Here is a 25,840-nt window from a genome sequence, read left to right as displayed (position 1 = left end):
ATATCGACTTATCGAGGTTATAGATCGATTCCACGTATAAAAATACGTAAAAGTCGATGTGCACCGATCATATTGGGTACATATCTCCGATCTCGGATGGAGCAAACCCGATTCTAATTCCGAAAAGTCATCGATTTTCCGTAAAAAATCGCAAAAATTCGATACAAACGATGGATAAATCGATTCGTCAACGTTAAAAATCAATTTTACGTATCAAAATACATAGGGTCACGTGTGCTTCAGTCATTTCAGATGCATTTATTCATTCATGAATCGAAAATAAACAATTTCGATCCTGAGGAATCATCGATTTTCCTTAATAAATCGTTCAAAATCGATTTAACCGATCAGTATATCGATTCGGCAACGTTAAAAATCGATTCTACGTGTAAAAACACGTAGGATTCCATGTGCTACACATGCGTAAACAACGATAAGAACCCCGCCGATACATCAATTCTACAAGAAAACAGCAAAAAATTAGGCCGGATTGTGACCCCTTTGCTCCCCCGTAACTCGAAAACGGTTCCTATACTCATCTTGAAATTTTTTCCTGAGTTTTCTGTTAATATAAGCTTCCATTTAAACCTTGGTCCGATGGTCGAATCGAATACCTAAAAAGGGGCCAAATTTTGGGAGGCTCTTTTCGGAGGAAATTTGGCAACTCTCGAATGTTAATACGACGTTTTTCCTCAGCACGGCAGAATATGCTCGATCGATCAATCTGCGGATCGTGGGTCGATGGTGTGCGCCTCATATCACGGTTCACACTCCGGCAGGCGTAGTATAGGCAATTTGCACATCGGAACGTATGTGTGAAATGGTATAGCATTGGAAGTATTTCTACGATGTTGAAGGCGCTATATCGGGTACGCGCGGTTGTGCTTCTCATTGCCCGCGATAATTCGGATTCTCGGCGTTATCGTCAGCGACTTGAAATTATTAGAAGGCTTATTCAGATTAATAGAATCTTTTCTGCTGAAAACTCAGAATGTGCTTTGATTTTGATCGTCTAAATTACTGTGCGAGCACAGATTTTTGGGTGATTAACTGCAAGTGCGCTAATGTTCAATTGATATCACCTAGATTGCGCTTATTTTTTTGTCGAAATTATAATCTCAACCTGTATTTTTGCCCCTTCCTCAACTTCGCAAGAAGCCCATTTCTACTGAAATGCTCTGCCGTGTTATGTAGGAACGTCATATGAGCCATCAGGCGTTGCCAAATTTACTTCGACAAACCACAAATTTTCATAAATGTTTTTGAATATTTGCCCTCCGATTTTTCACAGGATTTCGTCCGTAATTTGATTTAAAAAGTCTGAAAAGTTCAAATAAAAATATTTATAATCTTCCCCGAAAATGAACATTTTTCAAGGAAGAAACTTGGCGACATTCGAATGCTCATAAGTCGTTTTTACCCAACGCGGCAGTGCTGTTGTCGCGTTTTCATTACCTTAAGTGTTTATACGCAGTAATGAGTCATTTTAAAGCGTCACACATCTGAGAAATCGAAGAAAATACTTTAGCTGGAAAATTCCCATGAATTTCTCGGCCGAGCTCTGTTCTCCCGGGGAATTAAAACATTCAGTGAAAATCAAGGCAAAATCAGGGGTTTTGTCTCAGATAGCGAGAATCTCTTCTTCTACCGCCTTGGGACTGTTTAGTTTCCAAAGTTTGAGGACATTTTAAGTGCCTCTTGTTATTTAAGTTTATAATTGCTTCTGAGGCACTATTTTTGACCTCTTTAATAATCACACATTTGGACGTATTTCTACCAAACAGAACTATCTGCGGGTGGGAAAGATTGGACGTGCTCGTTAGTTCTCGGGCGGTAAGAATGCATGGGAATTTTAAAGTGCCAGTGACGTCAGCGGCAACGATGTTGTCTCCGCTGTTGCCCTCCTCCGCTTTAACTCATGGGCCATGTCCACAGCGCTCTTTCGCCATGCCCACGGCTCATGAGTCCCGAATTCAGTCGGCACATAGTTCTGTTTGCTGAATTTAAATTCCCGCTTTTACATTTCACCAGAAGGAATCACGCTCACTGACCACATTGTTTCTTATCGACCTCGTCACGAGCACACCCCACTTTCCCACCTGCACATAGTTTTGTCTGATAAAAATACGTCCATTTAATTCAAGCGTGCGCCGAAAATTTGGCTGAAAGATGGGATAAAAATCGGGAGTTTTTTTTCCAAGAAAATCCTGAAGAGGTGGGGAACCCTAAGGTACCTCATGCAGGAATGAGCTCTTGAAAATCAGAGAAGGATCAGGAAATGATCATGGTCTGGAATTCTAGACACCATGATGAAAGGTTGCACTAAAGCCTCAAATACACCTGCTTGCTAGACGCGAGAAGTAGGATTCGAATATAAGGCCTGGATACCTGCCCAAATTTCCATCAATTCCCGATCAAAATGATGACAAAAAGGCGGTCGAGGGTTATCTAAATTGTTATCTAAAATTAATTAAAACAGCGTGTTGATTGATATGAGCATGAAATAAGCACGGTTGTGTGGAAATTAGAAGACGGATGAGACCCACAGTTCCATCATCTACCATCAAATTTTTGCAGGCCGCAAGAATTTGATGGTAGATGGTGCGCACCAGTCATCATTTGATCGGAGATTGATGGAAATTGGAGCGTGTACCTATCCAGGCCTCTACTTTGAGCGAGTTACGGCCGGCGAGCTGCAACCTGATTGGCTACGGAGATTGCCAAACACGGCCGAAGGCCTTCTCACCGCTCAAGACGCGCGTCTAGCTCGCAGATGTATCTGGCACTTTAAAAACTATTTCCACCCTTATGTTCTGGTTACACGCTCAAATTTCCATCAAATTCCGATCAAAATGATGACCAAGATGGCGGTCGAGAGTTATCTAGATTAATGAGTAAAATTAATTAAAACAGCGTGTTGATTGAAATAAGCATGAAATAAGCACGGTTGTGTGGAAATCAGATGACGGATGAGCCCCACAGTTCCATCATCTACCATCAAATTTTTGCAGGCCGCAAGAATTTGATGGTAGATGGTGCGCACCAGTCACCATTTGATCGGAAATTGATGGGAATTTGTGCGTGTAATCAGCACATTATATCTAGCCCATATTTTTTTAACCGAATGTTTCAATCTCTTCTGTTGCAGAACCTCGGAAGAATGCACCCCCTCACACCGTGACCGATGATGCTCCTTGCTTGGACCCAATGGGATCTTTGCCTGGACTGACGGGTAGCCGCATCCTCAGGCTCGGACCCTCCCCGGTGAACACCGCCCCGGACGATGGCCTGCGACGCGGAGTTCGACACGAGCTGCGTGAGCATGCTCAACGAGACGCTGTCCGGCGGCGGCGGTGGCGGCGGGGCCCACGGCGGCAACGTCACCGACGCCCGGCCCAACATCCTCCTCGAGAAATGGGTCGTCTCCATCGTCTTCACCGTCATCTACGTCCTCGGCGTCGTCGGCAACGGCACCCTCCTCCTGATCCTCGCCCGCCACAAGAACATGCGCAACGTCCCCAACATCTTCATCTTGAGCTTGGCCGTCGGCGATCTCCTCGTCATCCTCATCTGCGTCCCGTTTACCTCCGTCGTCTATATCACTGACTACTGGTAAGTCCTTCTACTCGCCTGTTATAGAGTCCCTTTATACTGAGAGTTAAGACAACCCCATAGAGAAAAAAGGGGGTGTTTGCATTTCGGGCATCTTGGACTTTTTTTGATGATTTGATGACGTAGGTCGGCACAGCGACGTTTATCCTGTCGATTTTCTTGGAAATGGTGTAATTTAAGGAAAAAATAATTCTATAAAAAGTGCTTGAAATTATATAATGAGTTGATTTACGTTAAAAAATCGGACATTATGGTCCGTTTTTCATATTTCGAATTCCGGATTTCGCTGGCCAGGTTGTACCGACCTACGTCACAGGGTAAACAAACCTCAAGATGCAAGTACCTCCTTTTTTTCTCTATGAGACAACCCCACCTCATAGAGTCACAAACGGGAATAAATTGAAAGTTTTTCTGCAGAAAGGCAAAAAGGCATTGAAAGTCTGTTTTAAGGCACCTATATGGGGATAGTTCGGTGTGTCGAAATATGAAGCTTTTAGGACCCGGAAAGGCGGCCAACCTTCTAACACGAAAAACACTAGAAAAATGGCGCCGCCAATCGATAGATTCCAAAATCAAAGCAAAACGGTCAATAATGTCTAAAAATGAGCGCATTTTCGCACAAATGAGTAATACTTATACAAAAACGAAGTCAAAAACTTGCTTTACAATCAACGGGTCGTAAGAATTGGACGTGTTTCTGTCAAACAGAACTTATGTAAATTATGACATGAGCCCTGTTATGCATATTTTCTCATGGGTCTCAGGGCTCATGTCTTAATGCACATAGTTCCGTCTGACAGAAATGCGTCCAATTATTTTTAATAATGCAGCATTCTGGACCGTTTGAGTGGATCTCTTGGGGCCCAAAAAGGCAGCCAACCATATGACATCGTATTTTCAATCGCACTGATTTTTGTTAAAATTACTTCAATCACGCTTGACTTTTGTCAAATTTACTTCGACCGCACTGATTTTTTGTCAAAATTACTTCGAACGCGCTGTGTAATAGTGCGTAGGGAAAATTTGCGTTTTGCAGGTAAAAGCGTACACTAATGGGCGTATGTATGCCAAGAGGAACTACGTGCATAAGTGAAAAGATGGGGGTGTGCTCGTGGTGAGCTGCATAAGAAACAATGTAAAAGTGAATATAGTTCCTTTTGAGAAAATGGAAAAGCGGGATTTTCAATTAAATCAAAAGGAACTGAGCGCTTTTAAATTTCCATTCATTCTTATGGCCAGAGCACACTAGTAAGAAAAGTAGCTTGGATCTAGAGTCCAGTCTCTTCAAATCACTGGCAAGAAAAAATACTCTTGATTCAAATGGAAATCCGCTTAAATCAAGAGTCTTGGCTCTTCGATTCAAGGAAAAATCCGATTGAATCAAGAGTATTTTTTCTTGTCAATGCTTTTAAAAGTCTGGACTGGACTCTGGATCCAAACTACTTTTTTTACCAGTGCAGTAACGAGCACACCACACCTCTTCACTTCCACGTAGTTCCATTTCGTATAAATGCGTCCTAATGAACTTTCTGCACCCCTACTTTAGAAAATATTTAACTTGGTACCGAAAATGTATTTGCAGGTCCTTCGGCGAGTCCGTCTGCAAGCTCCTGGAGACCTCGAAAGACATCTCGATCGGCGTGTCCATCTTCACGCTGATCGCCCTGAGCGCGGACCGGTTCTTCGCCATCGCGAACCCCATGCGGAAGCTCAACTCCTCGATGAACGGGCGCCGCGCCACCCGGTGCACCCTCCTCATCGTCGTCTTCATCTGGCTCATGGCGGCCGTGTTCGCCCTCCCCGCGGCCACCCTGTCCTTCCTCGACGAGAAGACGAACCCCAACCGGACCAAGATCGTCCTCGTGTGCTACCCCTACCCGCGGGACACCATCTTCGGCGAGTCCTACCCCAAGATGATGGTCCTCTTCAAGTTCCTCATCTACTACGCCATACCGCTCAGTATCATCGCCTGCTTCTACACCTCCATGGCCAGGCATCTGCTCATCTCCACGCGCAACATGCCCGGCGAGATCTCCGGACAGGTCCGGCAGATCCGAGCCAGGAAAAAGGTAAACTTCTTGTTTTTTGTAAAGTGGATTTTGAAATGGGGAACTTCCAGATGTCTGAAATCTGATGAATTTCGTGTTTAAGTGGAAACTACTGAGTGAACTGAACACGAGGATACCCTTGGTTCATGAATTGAACAATTGTTGGATAAGATACCACAAAATTATCCAATCTGCTAAAATACGTGTGTTTTAACGGGATATGCCGCCAGATGATGTCGCTAGGCGGTGCATTTTCTCACTTATAAATCTATTTTTACACTACTTCCTGTATCAGAGAAAAAATTACAAAAAACAAGCGGGAAAGTTCTAATACTGTCGTATTAGAATATTCTCTTGTAAAAAATTAAATTACCCTCTTAAATGTGACAGTAGCTGATGTGGCTTGGTTCTTTTCTGCTTATCGCGGTCCAATTGATAGACAAAGCGATAGACCTAGAGAAAATGAAGCGATCCTATCGGAAAAGCGGGTGGTTGAGATGGACAAAAGACAGAAGTGCTGTTTCTGACCAGGTGACACCGACATAGTATGTTAATTTGAAAAATAAAAACATTTTGTTCTATGATTTTTTTGATACGGTGACTAGTTTCTGAGTTATCGGACACGGTAGATTCAACGCTGAGCTCATGTGGGTTGAAATCTCCAGTCATATGTGTTGTCCGAAACTGGATAGCGAAATTCTGCTCATATGGGTTAAATTCTATTCATATGAGTTGAGATAGACCAGCATTCAGACAAATTTCAGCATTCTGATTCATGTTCTTTAGCCAAAACTTCACGTAAAACACGATGCGCGCAACGAAAATTACCGAAATCAACTCTTTACGAAGATATTCAATGATTCTTGGTGCGTGAATTCAAACCACCCGCTCATGAAAACTCACTGCTCTGTGTGATTCACATCGCGCGCCAAACGTTATCATGGCACTCTCTGCGATATAAAAATCTGACAACCTCAATCTTGCCGATTTAGCTCAGCTATAGCAAATTATGTATAGTTTAAACAACACATGGAGGGAAATGAACATTGCTCAATTGAGAGGCTTGCTGAAACCGTTGTAGTAAGCGATTTGACTCACGTAGAGCTTTGAGTTTCTTGTGAGCGGACAGTTCAAAGTCCTCGTAACCAATGTGAAATAAAAATGTTAATATCTTCGTTAGGATTTGGTTTCAGCAGTTTTCGTTGCGCGAATCTTGTTGTACGTGAAATTTTGGCTAGTGAACATGTATCAGAATGCTTAAATCCGTACCTTGTCTAAAGGTCCATTCTATTCATATGACTGGGATTTTTTACTCATTCACTGGAAAAAACAACACATTGGATCTAGAGTCCAGACTCTTGAAAACATCGACAAAAAAATACTCTTGATTCAATCGCATTTTAGCTTAAATCAAGAACCCACCCTCTTAATTTGAGCGGATTTCCTTTTGATTTAAGCAAAAATCTGATTGAATCAAGAGTATTTTTTCTTGTCAATGTTTTCAAGAGTCTGGACTCTACACGGAGAAAAAAAACTCGTGCGTGGGACCCGAAGTTTAGGTCATATGTATCTCTGAAGTTTTCAGATTTAGCATCTGAACATTTTAGGTCTAGCTGCCGAGGTTCGGATCATACACCTGAAACTTCAGTTCTTACATCTGAGGTACTTCAGATGTGAGAACCGAAGTACTTCGGATATGAGAATCGAAGTACTTCGGATGTGAGAACCGAAGTACTTCAGATGTAAGAACTTAAGTTTCAGATGTGTGATCCGAACCTCGGCAGCTAGACCTAAAGTGTTCAGATGCTCAATCTGAAAACTTCAGAGATCCATATGACCTAAACTTCGGGTCCCACGCACGAGTTTTTTTTCTCCGTGTAAATCCAATGTGTTTCCTTTTTCCAGTGTTCGTACTCACCATTTTCAGGAGGCTAAGCTAATGCATTGTGTGGATCTGTCGGACAGGTAGCGAAGACGGTGCTGGCGTTCGTGGTGCTGTTCGCGATCTGCTTCTTCCCGCAGCACGTGTTCATGCTGTGGTTCTACTTCTACCCGGACGCCCCGATGCACTACGACGACGTGGCCCACTACTCCCGGGTGGTGGCCTTCTGCCTGAGCTTCCTCAACTCGTGCATCAACCCGGTGGCGCTCTACTGCGTCAGCGGCACCTTCCGCAAGTACTACGACCGCTACCTCTTCTGCTGCTGCCGCCGCGGCCGCTACGTCTCCCACGGGAGCAAGAAGAACTCCCAGTACACGTTCAAGAAGCGCCAGTCCGAGTCGGCCCTCCTCCCGACGCAGATCTACACCTCCTGTCGCAACGACCCCATCGTCGAGACCACCCTCTCGACCATCGTCATCAACGGCATCGACTCCAAGCCCCAACACGTATGACCGCCAGGGTTCCCCTTCATCAAGTGCAGGCTCATGTGATTCTCCACTCAGGAGAATTCGCAACGACTGCATTGCTCTCACTTGAAGGGTGGAAATTCATTGGCGGATCCTGCAATTGGACGTATTTCTATCAAACGAACCTAAGCGCCATAGGGTGAGGAAGGTAGAGGGGGTCTTGGATTGGCGGCGAAATCAGGCGTCCGGCTGATTCCGTCCTGCACTCGCAATGCTTTTCCATGGCGTTTAGGTCCGTTTGACAGAACGCGCTATCAGGCATTCTAAATTCCTCAAAAGGAACTCAAATTAACGCTTAGTTCCGTTTCATAGAAATACGTCCAATTTGCAACATTGTTCAGGGTTGCTACAGTCAGGGAAAACCGGGAAATGTCAGGGAATATGACGAAAATGTCACGGAAAATTTGTCAGATCACCTTCATTCGCTTTCTGGAATAGGTTTGAGGTTTTGAACAACAAATTTTGCCTGGAAACTACTTTCAATTATGCCATCTTAACCATCCGTCACATCTTCAATTGTCAGGGAATTTTTCCAAAATGTGTCGGGGAAATGTCAGGGAATTTTATTTTCTAAATTCTGTGGCATTCCTGATTGTTTTCTTTCCATTTCAACGTAAGGAATAGACCAATTCTCGGAGGGGTCAGGTGCCACGACAAGAATCGATTATTTAACATAGGTTTAAATGCAGGAAACCTGGTGTTGACAAAGTGCAAAATCCGCCTCTGCGCCACTGCTGCCGCGCTAAGGAAAAACATCGTCTGAGCGTTCGAGAGTTGCCGAATTTCACCCGATTAAAATATTCATTTTTGAGGAGAGGTATAAGTACGTTCGTTTCTAAGGCTCAATTAATTTATATCTGATTGCGAATAAAATTCTTTGGAAAGTTCTAAGAACAGTATCTACAGACTTCTCTGAAAATTCATATTTTCTCGAAGGGAAATTGGCAACATCTGCAGCGCTATACGGCGTTCCTCCTTAGTTCGGTAGATCTGGTGTTGCTAATATTGTGGGTTCATTAAGTTCAGGTTCATGCGATGCCGTACGAAGCAGAATTTTCCGTTCCATTTTTCCAATACTTTTTGAAACAACTGAATTGTTCCAAATTCAAAACGAGAGTCTTTCCGCGAGTGGATCTGGTTTAGTTTTTGACTAACTGCCAACCTCCGTTACATCACATTGAATTTCCCTTCGGGCGTTGAGCGCCGACATTGGGTTTTTATTTTCGCAGAATAGACGATCGATTGTAACATTTTCGACCCTCCTCCCGAGGTGAGTCAAAAAATAGATGGATTTTGGTCAATGTTTGCCTAGGCCAAAATCCAGTAAGCAACTGCGTTTAGTTCTTGACTTCAGCAGGGCGCTTCTCTCCCATGGGTTGGGACCCTGCCGATATGGTTGAAAAAGTTTACCAAATCCACTCGCGAAGAGTCGCCTTCAGTATGCGCAATCAAGTGTTATTAACATAGCGCAACCGTTTCTCTTGATCTATGGGAATGCACTGGCATAGGAGAAAAAATGTTATCATGAAATTAAAACCAAAATTTAGAGAAAATTGTACGATGGAAATGCCATGAGTCGAAAGTATTTGGGTTCTTTTACAGTGATTGGCTTTTTTGTTTTTGTATTTCCGGAAATATATACTCTCCTTTGAGAAACGATAGATATAAGGGACTGTAATGTGAAAACATCGCTGTTCTGTCCACCAGGACAGCACTTAATTCCCCGGAAAGTAAAACGCCGCATGAACCATTCGAAGTTGTGAGGTTTTTCTGATAAAATACAAATCACTTGGAAAAATTGTGAATTTTGCTTTCGTTGGCTTTTTTTGAGAGAATTTTTTGCGTGATCAGTAGTGTACCTGAACATTTCCAAACCAACGCCCATGACATTCCTTCAAATTTAATATTTTATCTGATAAAGTTTGGCAACTTTCGAATTTGTATGCACAGTTTTACCTTTGCAAGTGAAATAGTGTCCAATATGCCTTGCGAGAAAGTGCTACGCTATCTTGTGCAACTTAGCGTCTCTCTACCAACTTCAGCAGAAACAAAGACATAAAGGCAGCCCAAAACATAAATAACAGGATGAAAGCAAAAAACAGCGGAAACAAAGCTAAAAACTTTTAGCCTTTTTCCAGCTGTTTTTTTTTTTCGACGAACTTCTTAGTATATTATCGCTGAAAAGTATACCTCAAAACTGCATCTATGTACTTACATACTCTTCTCTTTGATTGCACGGTAGGTAACTAACCTAATTTTTGTCGGTCATCTGAAATCTCATGATTTTTCAAGATGTGGCATGGTTCTCGATCGATGAAAGGCCTTGATTTTCTTTCAGAATATTAAATGAAAAACTCAAGGTTTAGTGACCCATTCCTCACATATCTCACCTTGGAACCTAATCTACGGAAAGAACCGCCTCAACTGCGGGCTAATTACTGAAATGGATGAACAAAGCTATACAAATATGGCAAAAGGGAAATGAAGAAATCTTATCGGTGGAAGTGGGTGATTGCAATGGACAAAGGAGATAGATAATAGATCAACTAACGGCAACCCACGAGAGACCCGACGGTTCATAATTTTTCCCCATACTCTGTAAGAACCGCCACTTGCAACCAGTAGGATTGCTACATACTCCCTATGTCTTCTTTGTCTATTACCTTGTCCATCAATTTCAATAATCAGTCCGCTGTGTGGAAAAATTCACAAACGCGGAGAATTTTCGAAGAGTGAAATGGCGGCAATCTCCGCATCGGAGACGAACGAAATTCTTCAACTTGATTTACATTTTCCGACAAGTTTTCATTAGCTCCTCCACGCTTTTCCTGTGGAAGCGGCTTCCATCGACAAAATTCACCCCTTCACTCGAAGCCTCCTCTCCAAATTCCGAGAGGAAGACATTTTCCGTTTTAATTTGTCACTATCCCAGAGGAACAAAATGCCCTTTGAAAGAATGTCGGCACTGAGTTAGAACCATTTTAAATTGCGCTTTTTCTGGTCAAAGGTTATAGATCTCTCAGACTGCAAAATATCGTAGCTTCGTCTATCGTGGACCTGCTCGAATCAAACACACGTAAAAAATTGAATTGCTGATTCAACAGTTTTGTAGTTAAATAAGTGTCCGACATGCTTCAGTGTAGATTTTACAATAAAAAAATGTTAATTTAACCGCGGGGGTGGTTAAATTAGCTTTCCACTCTTTTAAAATGTACATTTGAAACATGTTTGACATATTTTTTAAAATTTAATTGTTAAATCAGCAATCCATTTTTTCCGCGCGTTTTTCATATTTTTAGATGCTATAATACAAATTTTCTTATATGTAGCCTTATTCTTCTTCTTCTTACAGTGAAACTATAAAGATAGTTTTCGTGTCAATCCGATGATTCTGGTGATATTTTTTTCATAAATCTAAATAGATACCGGTCCCAGTGGTACCCAACTAGAACTTCTTGCAATAAAGTGAAATTACATAGTAGAAGTGTTGCTTCTACATTAAACCGTTTTGTTAATTGCATATTTTCTATTTGAAAGGGCTACTCTTATTTAAAGTAATTGCGATACAATTGAAATAAGATTCAATTTTTCGCTGCATGCAAATTGCCTATCATCTTAACACATAGAGCTCTCTCTCCTAATTTTTAAAATCGGCATTTATTAAGTCAATAATGTAAACGCATCGCAATTGCATGAAAAAACAATTTTATTTCATTCAATTGAAATTATCATAACTTCAAAAAGCATCTCTCAGTAATCAGCATCGTGCAGTGAGATCGGAGTTTGAATCATAAAAATAATCGGCACAATTTAACATTGACTCGTAAAATAGTTTTCATAATTTTCTCAGGTTATAGCAGAATCATGTATGCTATAGGTCAAATTTATACTGTTCCAAAAAAAATTAATTACTCGGAATTTTGATGATAAAAAACAAAACAAAATGACGCTGAAGTGGGCTCCGAAAAGTCCGCAAGATTATATTGGAGCCTAACACAGAGCGGAGCGGCGTGCTACCAGCGATAAGCGCGCACCAGCGCCTACAAACCTAACAGGGATACTTCACGCATGACGCAATGCGTGAAGTATCCCTGTTAGGTTTGTAGGCTCTAAGGCGCTTTTCGCTCTGGCTGGCCGCCCGCCGCGTCGCAGCGCAAGACAAGGAGACCAACTGGTCTCTTTGGCCGATGGCGTGTTTGATTGTCTCATTCCACGTCGTAAGTTAAATTTGTATTTTCGATCGTTATTATTTTTCAGATCACTGGCTATCACCAATGATGTTTTTTTTCTTTCATTTTTATTTCCTGCGGTCGATATCACGTAATCATCCTTGATAGTTCACTTACTCTTGGATCAATTTTGCCAATCCAATAATTCTGATGTAAAAATTCAAGTTAATACAGCATTTTATTTTAAAGAATAATCAGTGTCGAGAAATGCAAGATGGCAAGGATTAGTTGATTTGCTGAAACTTTCATTTTTAATTCAATCGGATCAGTCTAAAAAATGAAGGACCTAAGCGTAGAAAAAGAGCAAATTATGGTTGGTATTTTGAGTGAAAATTTAGTTTGATAAAATGCAATTAAGCTAATTTGGAATCCCAGACGTACGGAATATTTTCAATTAATTCTGTTGATGCCATGAGAATAAAGGTCGATTTCACCGTAAAATTCCTCATTCCTCAGAACTAATGTATATTGATCTAGATTGTTACATTTAAGTTTTTTAATTGAGTGAACATTTCGTTTAAAAAGAAAAGAGTTTTTTCAACCGTTTGAAAGCTCTTAGAGATGTCTCAAAATACCACAAAAATATTTAAGGCATTCTTCCTTGTCTACCTGTATCGCTAAAATGTTATCCTCGCCCCTATTTGAAGGGATCAATTTATGGGATTGTTAACCATATTCCGATATCATTGAAGTTTCATGATTTATTGTCTGAATCTTTTAGTACAAGTAGTTTGTATGAAGTCCTTAAGCTAAGTTCCTTTAGTTTTATGATTTGTTCTTTCACTCAGATGAGTCTTGTAAATATTATTTTTTTAAAACTTGTTCAAGTATAAGATGTATTTATTCTCGTTCGTTACATTTCAATGTGGTGTTGAAAAACATTTGATGTAAATGCTTGTGAAAAATTTCAAAATAAGGTTAATTATAGTCATTTTAAACTTGACAGATTGTATTACGAGGGTGAAACTACCAAACCACGTATCTCGGTTTGCGACGTCGCAGACTTCCTGTCATACTTTATTTTTTAAATGAAAAACTACTTAACATCCAGTCTTGAAAATTTCTGTGATTTTTCTTCTTTATGCGGAGAAAATTCCGTGAAAATTTCAAGGAATGATATTGATTTGGTCTACTTCAAAAAAATGAAATGTGAGCGTAGATTTTTAAACACCGCAAACGAGATACGTGGTTTGGTAGTTTCACCGTCGATTAGTGTATTATAAAAGAGAATTATCTTTATACTTAATTTTCAGCAATTATATTTTTATCAAAATACAAACGGCTTCAAAGCCGCAGTTTCTTATTATTTAAACTTCCTTTTCGTCCCCCAAAAAATCCAAACAAAAGACGTCTTTTTCAAATATGTTACAGTAAATTCTAGAATTTATATCAAAAAAACTCATTCGATTGGGATTTCTATGACCGGCGATGACGTAATATGTAAATAATCCATACATTTTCGGAAAATTCACAATGTCCCACTGGAAATGAGGAACAGTTTATTTCATTGGCACACGAAAAGCAACACTGGCATTAGGCTCAGATTAGGCTCTTTCGCATCGTTATAGTATAGCAATAGGCTCTCACCGGCTTCCTAAGCCAAAAAAATGGATGTTTCTGTCCGTTTTTTAATTAATTTTTTTTTTCATCTTGATTATTTCCCGCTCGCGCAGTTCCGCTGGCTCGTGGAGCTTTTTAGACCAAAAATTTGGAATCAGTGGGTCATTTCAAAGGGTACTAGCTTGGTTTTAACGCGATCAGAGAACTTTCGATTTTGACTCCGAAATTTTAGTCTATGTAACCCCTGTCAATTCTGCTCAAATTTTGGGCGGAAAAAAACATTTCGAGATCATGGTCGAATCCTAAGTAGTTGGAGGTCAAATACGAATGTGTTTGATCTCACGGGTCAGTATTAAAGGATCTACACAAATTTTAACAACATTGGAAACTTTTTATTGAACTAAACGTGCACAAAAACAAATGCGAACAAAAACATCTAATTTACGTAAGTCAACACTTTAAATGTGGTTAATTCTTTGATAAACCTCCCTTAAAATTTATAATTCCGACAATGCTATGAACACGTGGCTGAAATGAATCTTCGAGTTCAGGAAGGTAGTCATTTAATCTTTAATCTGAAGCTTTATGCGAGACTTTATGACGAACATGATTTGCATATTTTGTATGTACGACTTATGCAGGTATCTTTAATTCTTGATATGCAACATTTGCAAAAACCAACTTTGAAATCAAGCTTAAACTTTCTAAAGAGACTTTTCTCTTTAGAATATTTTTTCGAAGGTACAAGTGGGTGAAGGTGAAAAGGTTGGAGCCAATGAAAGGTTGGAGGGAAGGGATTGAAGCGGAAATGTTAAGGTGCTCAATCCCCCATGATTTGTGGTTTGAAATAGAGCAGTGGAGGTTAGGAGTCGTAGAGCGCGAGGGAGTGCTGTAAAGCGACTTGTATGTATGTACAAGTGGGTGAAATTTCTATTCCTTCAAAAAAGAAGGAATGGTATTATTTTGTATGGAAGGTCATTAATTGTGAGTTTTAAATTTCGTTAGAAGGACGATCAGGTGGGAATATGATGTTCGAAGTACGATTCAAGTTTTAAAAAAAGGGTTTTAAAGTCCATATGGGTCCTGCAAACCGGCATCTTCAGGCCTTTAACCAAAAAAAGCGACTCTTCTTCTCGCCATAGCAATATTTTATAACAACTCCATTAGTAACCATGCACATTTTATCGTTTCTGGAACGAAGAAAAGTAACTCCATTCCAAGCTGGCAAAATTGACCGAAACAATCCAATTTTTCATCAGAAAATGCCTGTGCCATTTTTGTCCAAAATTTTCCTGATTTTTACACTAGATCAGAGGAAAAATCAATAAAATTTTCAGCTAGAGATGCCCAAGATTTTCTTAATAAAAATGCAATTTTCGGGGAGAAATTTGGCAATATTGAAATGTAGTTACGTTCTGCCGTGCTGAGAAAGAACGCCACATGAACATTCAAGAGTTGTCAGATTTTCTTCTATAAAATTTTCATATTTGTGAAAAGTTATGAATATTTTTCCTTGAAATATTTAGGAAAAAAATTGAAAGGAAAATATTCATAAATTTTCTAGGAAATCGGTGTTTTGTCAAAGGGAATCTAGCAACACCCGAAGGCTCATGCGGCGTTTTTCCTTCGCGCGGCAGCGTTCTTCCGTAAAGAAACCGCGACGCTTTAGGCCCTGCGAGAAATATATCCCCTAATTCTTCGCAAATATTTCAAAACGATCGAATTTCGTAAAAGATCCGCGAGAAGTTCAGCGACAAAAGCGAGGAAACTGAAGAACAACCCCAAAGCGAGGCTGACGAAGGCCGGCTGCATGTCGTCAAAATTGAGAGCTCTGGCTTCCTCCGCGGGGATGGCCTTTCTGCGCCCGATAACATACGGTATGAACCCCTCCATTTCCGTTATCAACCCCATCAGGAGCTGGTCCTTGTGCCCGGTCTCCGAGAACCGGGTGAGCAGCCGGTTTACTTCGTCGAAAAGGAAACTGTTCTTCATGAAGGCGAAGAAGAACGGACGACTTTCGAGGCATTCCGCGACGAGATGGTAATCAGTTTCCTGCAAAGACAACCAATTTTGCTTTCGGAGGCTCCTCTCGGAGTTCCAGCTGACGGCAGTCTGCGGGACGCTCACCAACAATGCGTCCGTCTCCGCGAGAACCATTGCGTTCTCCAGGAGCTTGTTGAAATTATCCTCATGCTCAGGGTTAAGGCCCGTTGTGATGTCTCTACGCACCCCTAAAAAAATATGCAAATAAATGGATTGTATTTTGCACGCTGTAGTGAAAAGTATATTAACATATGGATGTGAAGTTTGGCAGCTGAAGAAACGGACACAGGATATGCTAAGAGCAACGGAGATGGATTTCTGGAGAAGGTCGGCAGGAATTTCTAGGAGAGATCGGGTCCGTAATGATAGAGTGCGTCAGATAATGGAAGTCAAAGATGACATCGTGTTCGACATCATGACCAAACAACTTGTCTGGTACGGTCATGTCAATAGGATGACGGAAGAGAGGCTGCCAAAAAAGATGCTTGATTGGGTTCCTCCTGGGAGGAGACGTAGGGGACGCCCAGTGAGAGGTTGGCGACAGGGGGTGTTAAATGAGATAAGAGATTGTCAACTCCCTGATGACCTGTGAGAAGACCGAGCTTTGTGGCGATTAGGCGTCGTAAAGCGCCAAAGAGCGCTGTAAAAGCGACTCATATACCTATATATTTTGCACAAAAGGAGCCAAGAGCATTCAAACATTGCCAGTGCAACTTACTTTCTTTCCAATAAAATTACTGAAATCTTGTAAAAAATTACACAAGTTATTTTTGTTCTGAATTTGGATCGCACATAGCAATAAAGAACCAGAGCCATCGCCGTGGTTTAGAAATGCTGCTTCTACATGATTATCTAAAAAATCATACAGAATAGCAAATAGTTTCTGCTTCCTACCAAAGAATTGTTAATTTTATAGGAAAATAATTGTTTGTGTAAATTGTAGTATTGTGCATATGTTAAGTATTTTTAAATGGAAATATTAATTTGCACGGTTTTGAAAACGCTTTGACCGCGCTGGTTCCTTTTTTCCAAAGCGATCCATGTATAGTTTATTGGGAGTTAAGATAAGACTTGTTTAGATGATCACTTTTTATTTGCGACGTAAAAAAAGTTGCACAATTCTAGTGACATTGGAATGCTCTTGGTTTCTTTTTGCAAAATTCAATCCAAATGATCGAAATAAATATTCAAATTTCGAATGCGGTATCGATTCATCAGATCTTTACGATTTCCATTTGTTTTTTATCTAATGAGTTTTCGTTTTTGATGTGGTAATAATACTTATGTTTCCATTAATGTTTTCATGAAAATGTTTATCATCCTAAATACATTTTTAATAATTTCAAGCAATGCAGAAGTCAGTTGCTGTGAGTAGGTCAAGCACCGTCAGATCCTTTCTTAGTATCGATTCATTTCTGTATGGGTGAAATTGTTTAGTTTTCCATCGGTTTTTCGATTCATCGTTTTACCATTTTCTTCGTGCACTGGTTTTACGTTAAGTTTCAAATTTCAATCCGATCTCGCTAAGCTTGCGCTACTTACATTCTTTGCATTAAAACTACGGAAATCACGCAAAACTTAAATTTACAAACGCAATTTTCGTCTTGAAACTATATAGTTAATTCAGAGTGAGGATAATACTCGTTCCGATCGGTTTATATTTAGAAGGTAAAAAATAGTTGCACAATCTCAGCAATATTAGAATACTCGTATGGTCCGTTTTTGCAAAATGTAGTCAAAATTTATTTAATAAAAGGTTCATATAAAATATTTACCTGTTCTGCTCGAGTAAATATCGTAATAGGTATTGCTATAGTCCGCCTGTACGGCCAGTGAGATTTGACAGTAGTTCAAGGTGTTTGACAGTTTGGATTTGAGTCCTTCGTGCGCCGAGAAGAATGTGCTGGAAGTCGCGATGTCTAATACTTGGATGAAGATATTACTCTTTTCCAGATCTTCGAGCGTGTCGATCTCCGGATAGTGGACTTTACTCAAGAGGAGTTTCGTCATTCCACCTTGAAGGATCGCGAAGATGAGGCAAATAAATACGAAGCGTTTGTAGCAATCTTTTGATTACAGAGTTATTTCTCATTGAATATGTGGCTAAAAAATCACGGTATCCACTTTTAGAAAGTCTGGACTTTGTTCCTACCTTCACTACCCAAGTAGAATTTTTCATCGGAAATCGCGATATTTTCAAATTGAATCAGTGAGAGCGAAAATACACCAACTCGGTAGCGCGAAAATGCTTAATTTTCATCAATTACACTCAATTTTTAGGAAGGTCATTGAAGTTAAAGCATTTGTTCCAACTTAGACCCTTAAAGTGTCCTTTAGTACTTGTCTTTCGGCACCAAAAATATTTAGGAACTTCTTCACCTACTGTGCATTTTTTTGTGTGTCCTAATTATTTTCATTTTTTCGAGTTGGCGAGTTTTCGTTCTCACTGATTCAATTAAATTAGTATTTTTTTAAAGTTTTCTGACGACAAAATCGCTGGAATTATCAATATCTGAGTGATAATCCTCGATCTTGTCGCAATTTTATCTCCATAAAATCGCAGTCGATAAAATCGGAATTTTATCCTGATTTATTAAGATTTTTTGTTCAGTAATATTGTGATAAATCATCATCGATAAATGCGCCCTTTTGTTTGATGAGACTGAGATTAAATGAGATTTTATCATGAGTATTATGTGATGAAATCGCAATTCATCGCAATTTCTTCGTTCGATAATATTGCAATAAATAGACGTCGGCAAAATTTCGATACATTCTCCGATCAAATCGCAACTTGCCGCGATCGCTGCTACTTCAATTTCCTCTAAACAGTCATTTTTACAAACTTAATATTATCTACTTTGGTGAAATAGTGGGTGTTCTGTCGTGATAGCGAAGTGCAAAAATGAAATTTTGAAAAATAGGCTCAGTAACGTGTGAGCGGAATACTTTATTGATAGAGTTGTACATTCTTTGACCCGAAAGACTCTCAAAAATTATTTGGTGTAATTGAAAGTAGAATTTTATTTCAACTATGTTGAAACGGTATTTTTTAATTTCATAATGAGCAAAACAGCAGTAAGTGCTATCTCCCGCATGCTTTTGTGGTTGCCGGGTGCTAGGTCAAAATGTCTAAACCCAAATCCAAAAATTGAAAAAACAAAAAAACTCCAATGACAACTCATTCATTGCCTAATCTCACATTTGGACATTCGCCTTATTCGTCACTGGACTCATTTTTTTGTGGGCATTAATGATATTAGGCCTTTTTGAATTTTTGGACATTTTGACTGTTGGACATTTTATTTAGACATTCAGACCTAGCAACGGTTGGTGTTAGGGCTACCTGAACTTATCATCTTATATAGAGTAGTATTAATTTTTTCGGACCACGTTATGTGTGCTTTATCATGGTCTAATCGAATCACGTCGCTTCTATTTCAATATTGCTTACCTTGAAGGATGGTCGCGATAAGAATGGCCGAGAAACTCGAAATGATGAAGAGGATTTTGCCGGTGAAAAGGCGACCTAGCAGAACACGCGGCGGGATGCCACACATAAAGTAAGAATAGACCGTTAAGAGGGCTGACGTGCTTTCGTAAAGATCGACCTCTGCCTGGGAGTAGAGAGTAGCATGTACTTTGTACTGAGAAAGCTGGTAAACGTAATGTACGATGACGAACGCACCAACCACGGTGAGAATAAGAATCCAGGTAGCCAATGAGAAACTCCTGAAAAACATGATGGCTTCAGGCGAATGTGTTCTGAAGGGATGAAAAATACACTGAAAAAACGATACTCCTATTTATATGGTGTTCATACTCCGTTAATCCTCTTCCTCATGAGCTTAAATTTTAAAGGACTACTGCCCTGCTGGCTGATAATATCAATTGATGGACAAAGCTATAGACAAAGAAAACAAAGGGATGATGGAGATGGTAGTGAGTGGTTGCAACGGACAAATGGCAAGAAACCCACGAGAGATCCTATTCTTCGCCCATCATTTTATCCCTTAATCTAAAACCACCCAACCAATAGGATCGCCTCATTTTCCCTTTACCTAACGCTGTGTCTATCAATTTCAATAATCAGCCCGCAAAGACCCATCAGAGTGCATGTTAGAATATATTGAGGTAAGAATATTACAAAGAAGAGGCCACGACCTTCAAGTCAGGAGTGCAACGTCGTAATATATTTGAACGATTGATTAACTTTCCGAATAATTGACAACGTTGCGATAAAAATCAGTAAAAGTTTACTTCATTGACACATTAACAAAGCTGTAAAAGAAAAGGCGAAGCGCCCTCAGTATGGCATGAGACGAACAATACGAATTTTATCATAACGCCTTCATGCAACTATTCGACCTCCGCGGATGTCAGTGTTGCATACGCAAGCGAGTGAAGGCGTTTTGACATTCCAGACACTCATCGCTTTAACTACTGCGCGGCATGCATGATGCATGGCGACGGGTTGAGCTGCCATCCAAAATGGCAGAGCGCTTTCAATTTTTCATTTACTATTATATCTCACTTAAAAGTTCGACGAAGAAGCATTCATTAGACAAAAAGTTACAAGAGATGTTGTGAAAACATGAAATTGAGTACAGTGTTCCACATCTGGTCCATTTTCGGCCCTCTTATTTTTGCTCTAGCTGAAGTTTGTATCAGACCTATTTTCCTAGTAAATGCGGTTTTTATTGGATGAAATATGACACATTTTGAATGTTCACGGAAAAAATTAAATTTCTGATTCAACAGTTCAGTCGCTAAAAAAAAAATGACTGCAATGTTTCAATGTAGATTTTACAACAAAAAATGCTACTTCAACCACTCCCGTGGTTAAATTAGCTCACCATAGTGGTAAAAATAGCATTTTTTTTGTTATAAAATCTACGTTGGGACGTTGCAGTTTTTCTGGCAATTGAATTATATTAGATCAACAATTTAATTTTTTCCGTGTTTATGCGGCGTTTTCCCTTAGCTTAGCATTACTGGGTTTATACAACTACTTTTCTTCTCAAATAGGTTCAAAATCTCATGCCCTGTTCAGTGGGTCATTACTGCTACTTTACGGCAGCTGAATCAGTTGTTTTCAAAAGGGGACAGGTCCATTTCTCGATGAGTCTTAGTTGACATGTTCTTTTATACAAGCCAAGGCTCATGCAAAAATGGACTTGTTCCCTTTTGAAAACGACTGATTATTGAAACTTATAGACAAAGCTATAGACAAAGACGACAAAAGGATTTTGGAGGGATCCTATTGGAGGAAGCGGGTGAAGCCAATGGACATAGGAGGTAGGTAATGGACTAACCAACGGCAACCCACCAAAGACCCGACAGTTAGTCCATCATTTTCTTTCTTAGTCTATAAGAATCAACCATGTCAACCAATAGGATCGCTCTATACTCCCTATGTCTTCTTTGTCTATCGCTTTGTCTATCAGTTTCAATAATCGGCCCGCTGGGAAGGCTACCTGAAAACCACGAAGCACTGGGGCACGAGTTGACTGTGCGGAACGGCAATGCAAAGGGCGCTGGACTCGACGGCAGGCGTGAAATCGTATTTCGAATAGTCAGATGTCAGTTGCGTCAGCGCGGCGTTGGTGAGCCTTAGATCCACGCCGGATTTTTGTCCGATCTCGTCCTCGGCAAGCATCTCATCCTCGAGCGACATAAAATTCGTCACTTCAACCTTGCAGTTCAGCGCACTTTGCAGCTGATTGTAAATCGAGGGCAGGAGGATGGACCAAACGGTCCACAGCACCAACTCCTCGTCTCTAGATACGTTCCAAAAGACATCGGTGAGGATCCTCACCTGGATTCAATAGTAGATTAAAAATATTTAAAAAAGTGTGTGAATACACAAAATAAATACGCTACGTAGAATTAGAGTCCCTTTATAGAGAGAGTTGAGACAACGCGGCTTGTGGATGTCACAAACGGGAATAAAGATTACACAAATCGGACGTTTGATGGAAACTTTGATCAACCCATTCCCGAATTCCTGTCTCTGTTCCCACTCTCATTTCATTTGTTCCTTGCCGTACCTCCTATTCCCCGGTCCATTCCAGTTTATAATCTTTGCAATCGGTGAAACTGTAATCTTTATTCCCGTTTGTGACACTGTGAAGGCCTAAAATACGGGAACCAATCAGAAATGGATTCGCATTGTCTTTACTCTTAGTATAAAGGGACTCTACGTAAAATTTTGGAGTAAAATCCAAACTCCGGAGTGTTTGTAGCTGAAGTACTTTCATAGAGAGAATTTTCCACTTAGGGATTCACAATGGAGCTCTTGCATGTGTGGGGAATTTGTAATTCAAGTGCTTTTTATTGCGTAAAATTTCGCAAGAAAGACGATAGTGCCACTGGTTTTTTTCTAAAAGAAACTCCAAAGCTCGAAAAAGCTCTCAGAGTTGAAGCCGTTATGGAGGGGATAACTCAAATTATCCTGAGAGTCCATCTCTATTTCTAGACTGACTCTCCATGCGAAGATAGGGAGTATGCTACATTCGTGGGGTTGTGGTGTTTTCAGTTTTGGAGTCCCCGCAGAAAGTGGCACACTGTTAATGTATATGTATTTGTTCCCTATCTTCGCATGGAGAGTTTGATTTGATGTAGAGGTAGACTCTCAGAACAGCGTTGGATATCCCCTCCATTACGGCCTCAACTTCGAAAGTGTTTTTTTTTTTTTTTTTTTTTTTTTTTTTTTGAGTATTGAAGTTTGTTTCAGAGAAAACCAGAGGCATCGTCGTGTTTCTCGCGAAATTGTACATAGGAAGGAGTTTTTAAATAGCAATTTCCTGACACATTCAAGAGCTACATTTTTCTTTAAACAGCTCCTCTCCTTAAAATGACCCATACAGTTTACAAGATAGATAACATCATCTATTGGAGTAGTGCATACCGTGGTTTCTTCTTCTTGTTTTCATCAACTAGTGATACACACATTAGCATTGGTTGCTCAAAGTAGAACACGGATAAAACTGAGGTAAACGAAACCATTATATTCACCACTACGGTGGATGACGTCATACCCCGTGTTTTTTATTGGGTGTTATCTCTGTTAATCTCTTGGATGTAAATAGTTCGTCACCTTCCAGCCAAAGTGTCACAAACACCATGATGTTTAAATTGTTGGTTGAACCTGTTTGAAAATGTCACTGAATTTTATCGGTGGCACAAAGAAAATTCAGTGAAATTTCAGACAGCTTCGTTTAGTAATTTTTCTGTAAAAAAATAAAGGGGCGGCGGAAATTTTTAAACGTCGCATGGAGCTTGTGATACTTTGGCTGGAAGGTGACGATTTAGCATTTGCGCTAATTTATAAGCATAAACCATCAAAACTCGATTCTGTTGCTAGCGCAACCGAGGTATTTATCGACGGTGAAACTACCAAACCACGTATCTCGTTTGCGGTGTTTAAAAATCTACGCTCACATTTTATTTTTTTGAAGTAGACCAAATCAATATCATTCCTTGAAATTTTCACGGGATTTTCTCCGCACAAAGAGGAAAAATCACAGAAATTTTCAAGACTGGATGTTAAGTAGTTTCTAATTTAAAAAATAAAGTATGACAGGAAGTCTGCGACGTCGCAAACCGAGATACGTGGTTTGGTAGTTTCACCGACGTTATGCTAAATGGAACTTTGTAAGTGCAAGTGGAAAGATGGGGGTGTGCTCGTTAGTTGAGGGTCATAAGAATGAATGGGACTTTAAAAGCGCCAGTGACGTCAACGGCAACGAACGAGCCAGGGCACGACGGGGAGATTGATGGCGGAACTCTCTAACTCATGAGCCCTGGCCACAACGCTCTTGTCACATGCCCACGGCTCACGAGTTAGCGCTCAGTTCCTTTTGATTTAATGTAAAATCCCACTTTTTCATTTTCCCAAAAGGAACTAAATCCACTTTTACATTGTTTCTTATCCAGCTTGCACGAGCATACCCCATCTTTCCACTTCCACGTAGTTCCTTGTAGCATAAATACGTCCACATTAAACTTCTGGCTGGAGGCATAAAATTTACCGTTTTCCCGTTCATGTCGGTCAGCGAGAGATCGAAGTACTCCTCGTTTTCCGCGCCGCTATAGTGGAGAAGTCTCTCGGTGAAGGGGTCGTACCTCACACAGCCGTGCGAGTGGCAGATGACGGTCTTGTAGCCTTTGAAAAAACGCCACATGAATTTAAAACATGCGATAAGCTCGCGTATCTCATTCGACGAGATGTCATATTCTCCGCTGGAGTGATTCCGACCTGGAGTTTCAAGCATGAAAACCAATGAACTTTTCGAGCTCCAGATATCGTTCAAGTGTAAACCACGGGTCATATTATAGACCGGTTCCGATAGGGTTGAGGGTGATGTCAGCTCTTCGGACGTGATTCTAAGTTCCACGTCGCAGGTATCAACGTTCAGCGCGATGACGTCATCGAAACGAACGCAATAATTAGGCAAACGCGCGTTCGAACTAGAGTTTAGATCTTTTATCATCTGAGTGTGATTTGTAATTTTTGAGCTTCTACTGTGACCTGGATTGGTTCTCTGTTGTGAAGCAGAGTGCAGGATCAGACTCAATATCTCATCGACGTTGTCCAAAAAGAATATCATATTTTTGCTCTGCTTTGAAATACCTAACTTCATCAGATCGGTCGGTTGGGTTATCAAAATGGTTTGAATTGCCGATTCGTGTAATCGAGAAACTAGTGGAGCTACTAGAGACAAGTTTGAGGCAAAATATGATATGTAAACAACTGGCTGTTGTGACTGTCGCACTGTGTTCTTACAGACCTTGAGAGCTAGATGAATTAGGCGCTCATGATCTTGCTGATAAACAGAATTGTTCAAAGAGACTATAGCAAAAAGAATTAACTGTAAAATTGAGTTGTGGACATTTCTGAGTGTTGGCGCTGAAAATAATCGCAATTTTTTGTGATGCTCAATATATTAGACTGGGTGAACTGAAACAATAACTGCCTAAACTACAACTACTACAAGTGATGAAATTTGTATAATTACATCAATATAATGAGTTCTGAGTTTCTAGATTAAGAATAACAGGATACATCACTGATAAATTTGACGGAAAACTTAACGGAAATAATCGTACTTCCATGATATGCACAGTGTTAAACTGAGTTAATACATATATCACTGGCGGAATAAGAAAAGTACATAATTTCCTCGATGAATCTCTGAGCCGTCAGTTTAAATAAGGATAAGGAAAAGCACTGATAAGTTTAACGAAAATCAATTTTTCCTACGTGTGAAATTCACGTGTGTATGTCATCTGCTTATAAAATGATTTTATTATTAATAAATTATTAGATTCTGAACAAGAAAATAAATTTTGTTTCGCATGTTACCCTAGAGAAATCGTTAAATATTGAACAATCAAACTGCGAACAGAGGATGGTTGTCAAGCAGATACTGTTGATATGTGGTCTCGATACGATTTTTGTCACATCAAAACAAGGAATATTCTCATTATTTTTGTTAGATTTATTATCATTCGCAACGCAACAGTAAAGGACGAGGTTGACAGCATTCTTGTCAAATGATTGAGGACAATGTGTACAGCCGCAATCGAGATTTTTGTCCCACATTTTGCGTAAATTTACAAGGTAAACACTGTCACACGTGAGAGTAATAATATTTCAATGTTTACCTCCTTCTTCACCTATAAATGTGATTTTTTACTTTTTTTAAAACTAAAAAAATACTGGAGAATCCTATTGATGTGTGAGACGCCTTCATTTAAGTGTGATGCAACGCAGGTTTCACGTGTTGGTATAGTTGTATCACCGCGCCGGGCTATGCAATTTTCCATGAGTCTTAAAAAAGGTTTTCATTTTTCCGTTTTGATACCGCAATTTTTTTCAGCTCACCGGCATTAAAGCTACCTTAGCTAATAAGCGATGTTGTTAATGCAAAAAAT

At 40.1% G+C, this 25,840-nt stretch overlaps 1 protein-coding gene across 4 annotated transcripts in view; it reads left to right on the top strand.

Annotated features, from left to right (window-relative positions):
- LOC109031561 (neuropeptide CCHamide-1 receptor) overlaps positions 1 to 13,575 on the top strand; it is a 94,284-nt gene extending 80,709 nt beyond the window's left edge. For all 4 annotated transcript variants that reach the window (XM_072302803.1, XM_072302805.1, XM_072302804.1 and 1 more), the window contains 3 exons: positions 3,149 to 3,612; positions 5,195 to 5,681; positions 7,626 to 13,575. In XM_072302803.1, the coding sequence (XP_072158904.1) occupies positions 3,284 to 3,612; positions 5,195 to 5,681; positions 7,626 to 8,054 (1,245 nt within the window). In that variant the 5' untranslated portion in view covers positions 3,149 to 3,283 and the 3' untranslated portion in view covers positions 8,055 to 13,575. The remainder of the gene's footprint in view (positions 1 to 3,148; positions 3,613 to 5,194; positions 5,682 to 7,625) is intronic.
- The last annotated feature ends 12,265 nt before the right edge of the window (positions 13,576 to 25,840 follow it).

This window comes from Bemisia tabaci, chromosome 7 (assembly GCF_918797505.1).
Source record: "Bemisia tabaci chromosome 7, PGI_BMITA_v3".
Lineage (NCBI taxonomy): Eukaryota > Metazoa > Arthropoda > Insecta > Hemiptera > Aleyrodidae > Bemisia > Bemisia tabaci.
Note: the sequence above shows the minus strand (reverse complement) of the source record. Positions and strands in the feature narration are given on the sequence as shown.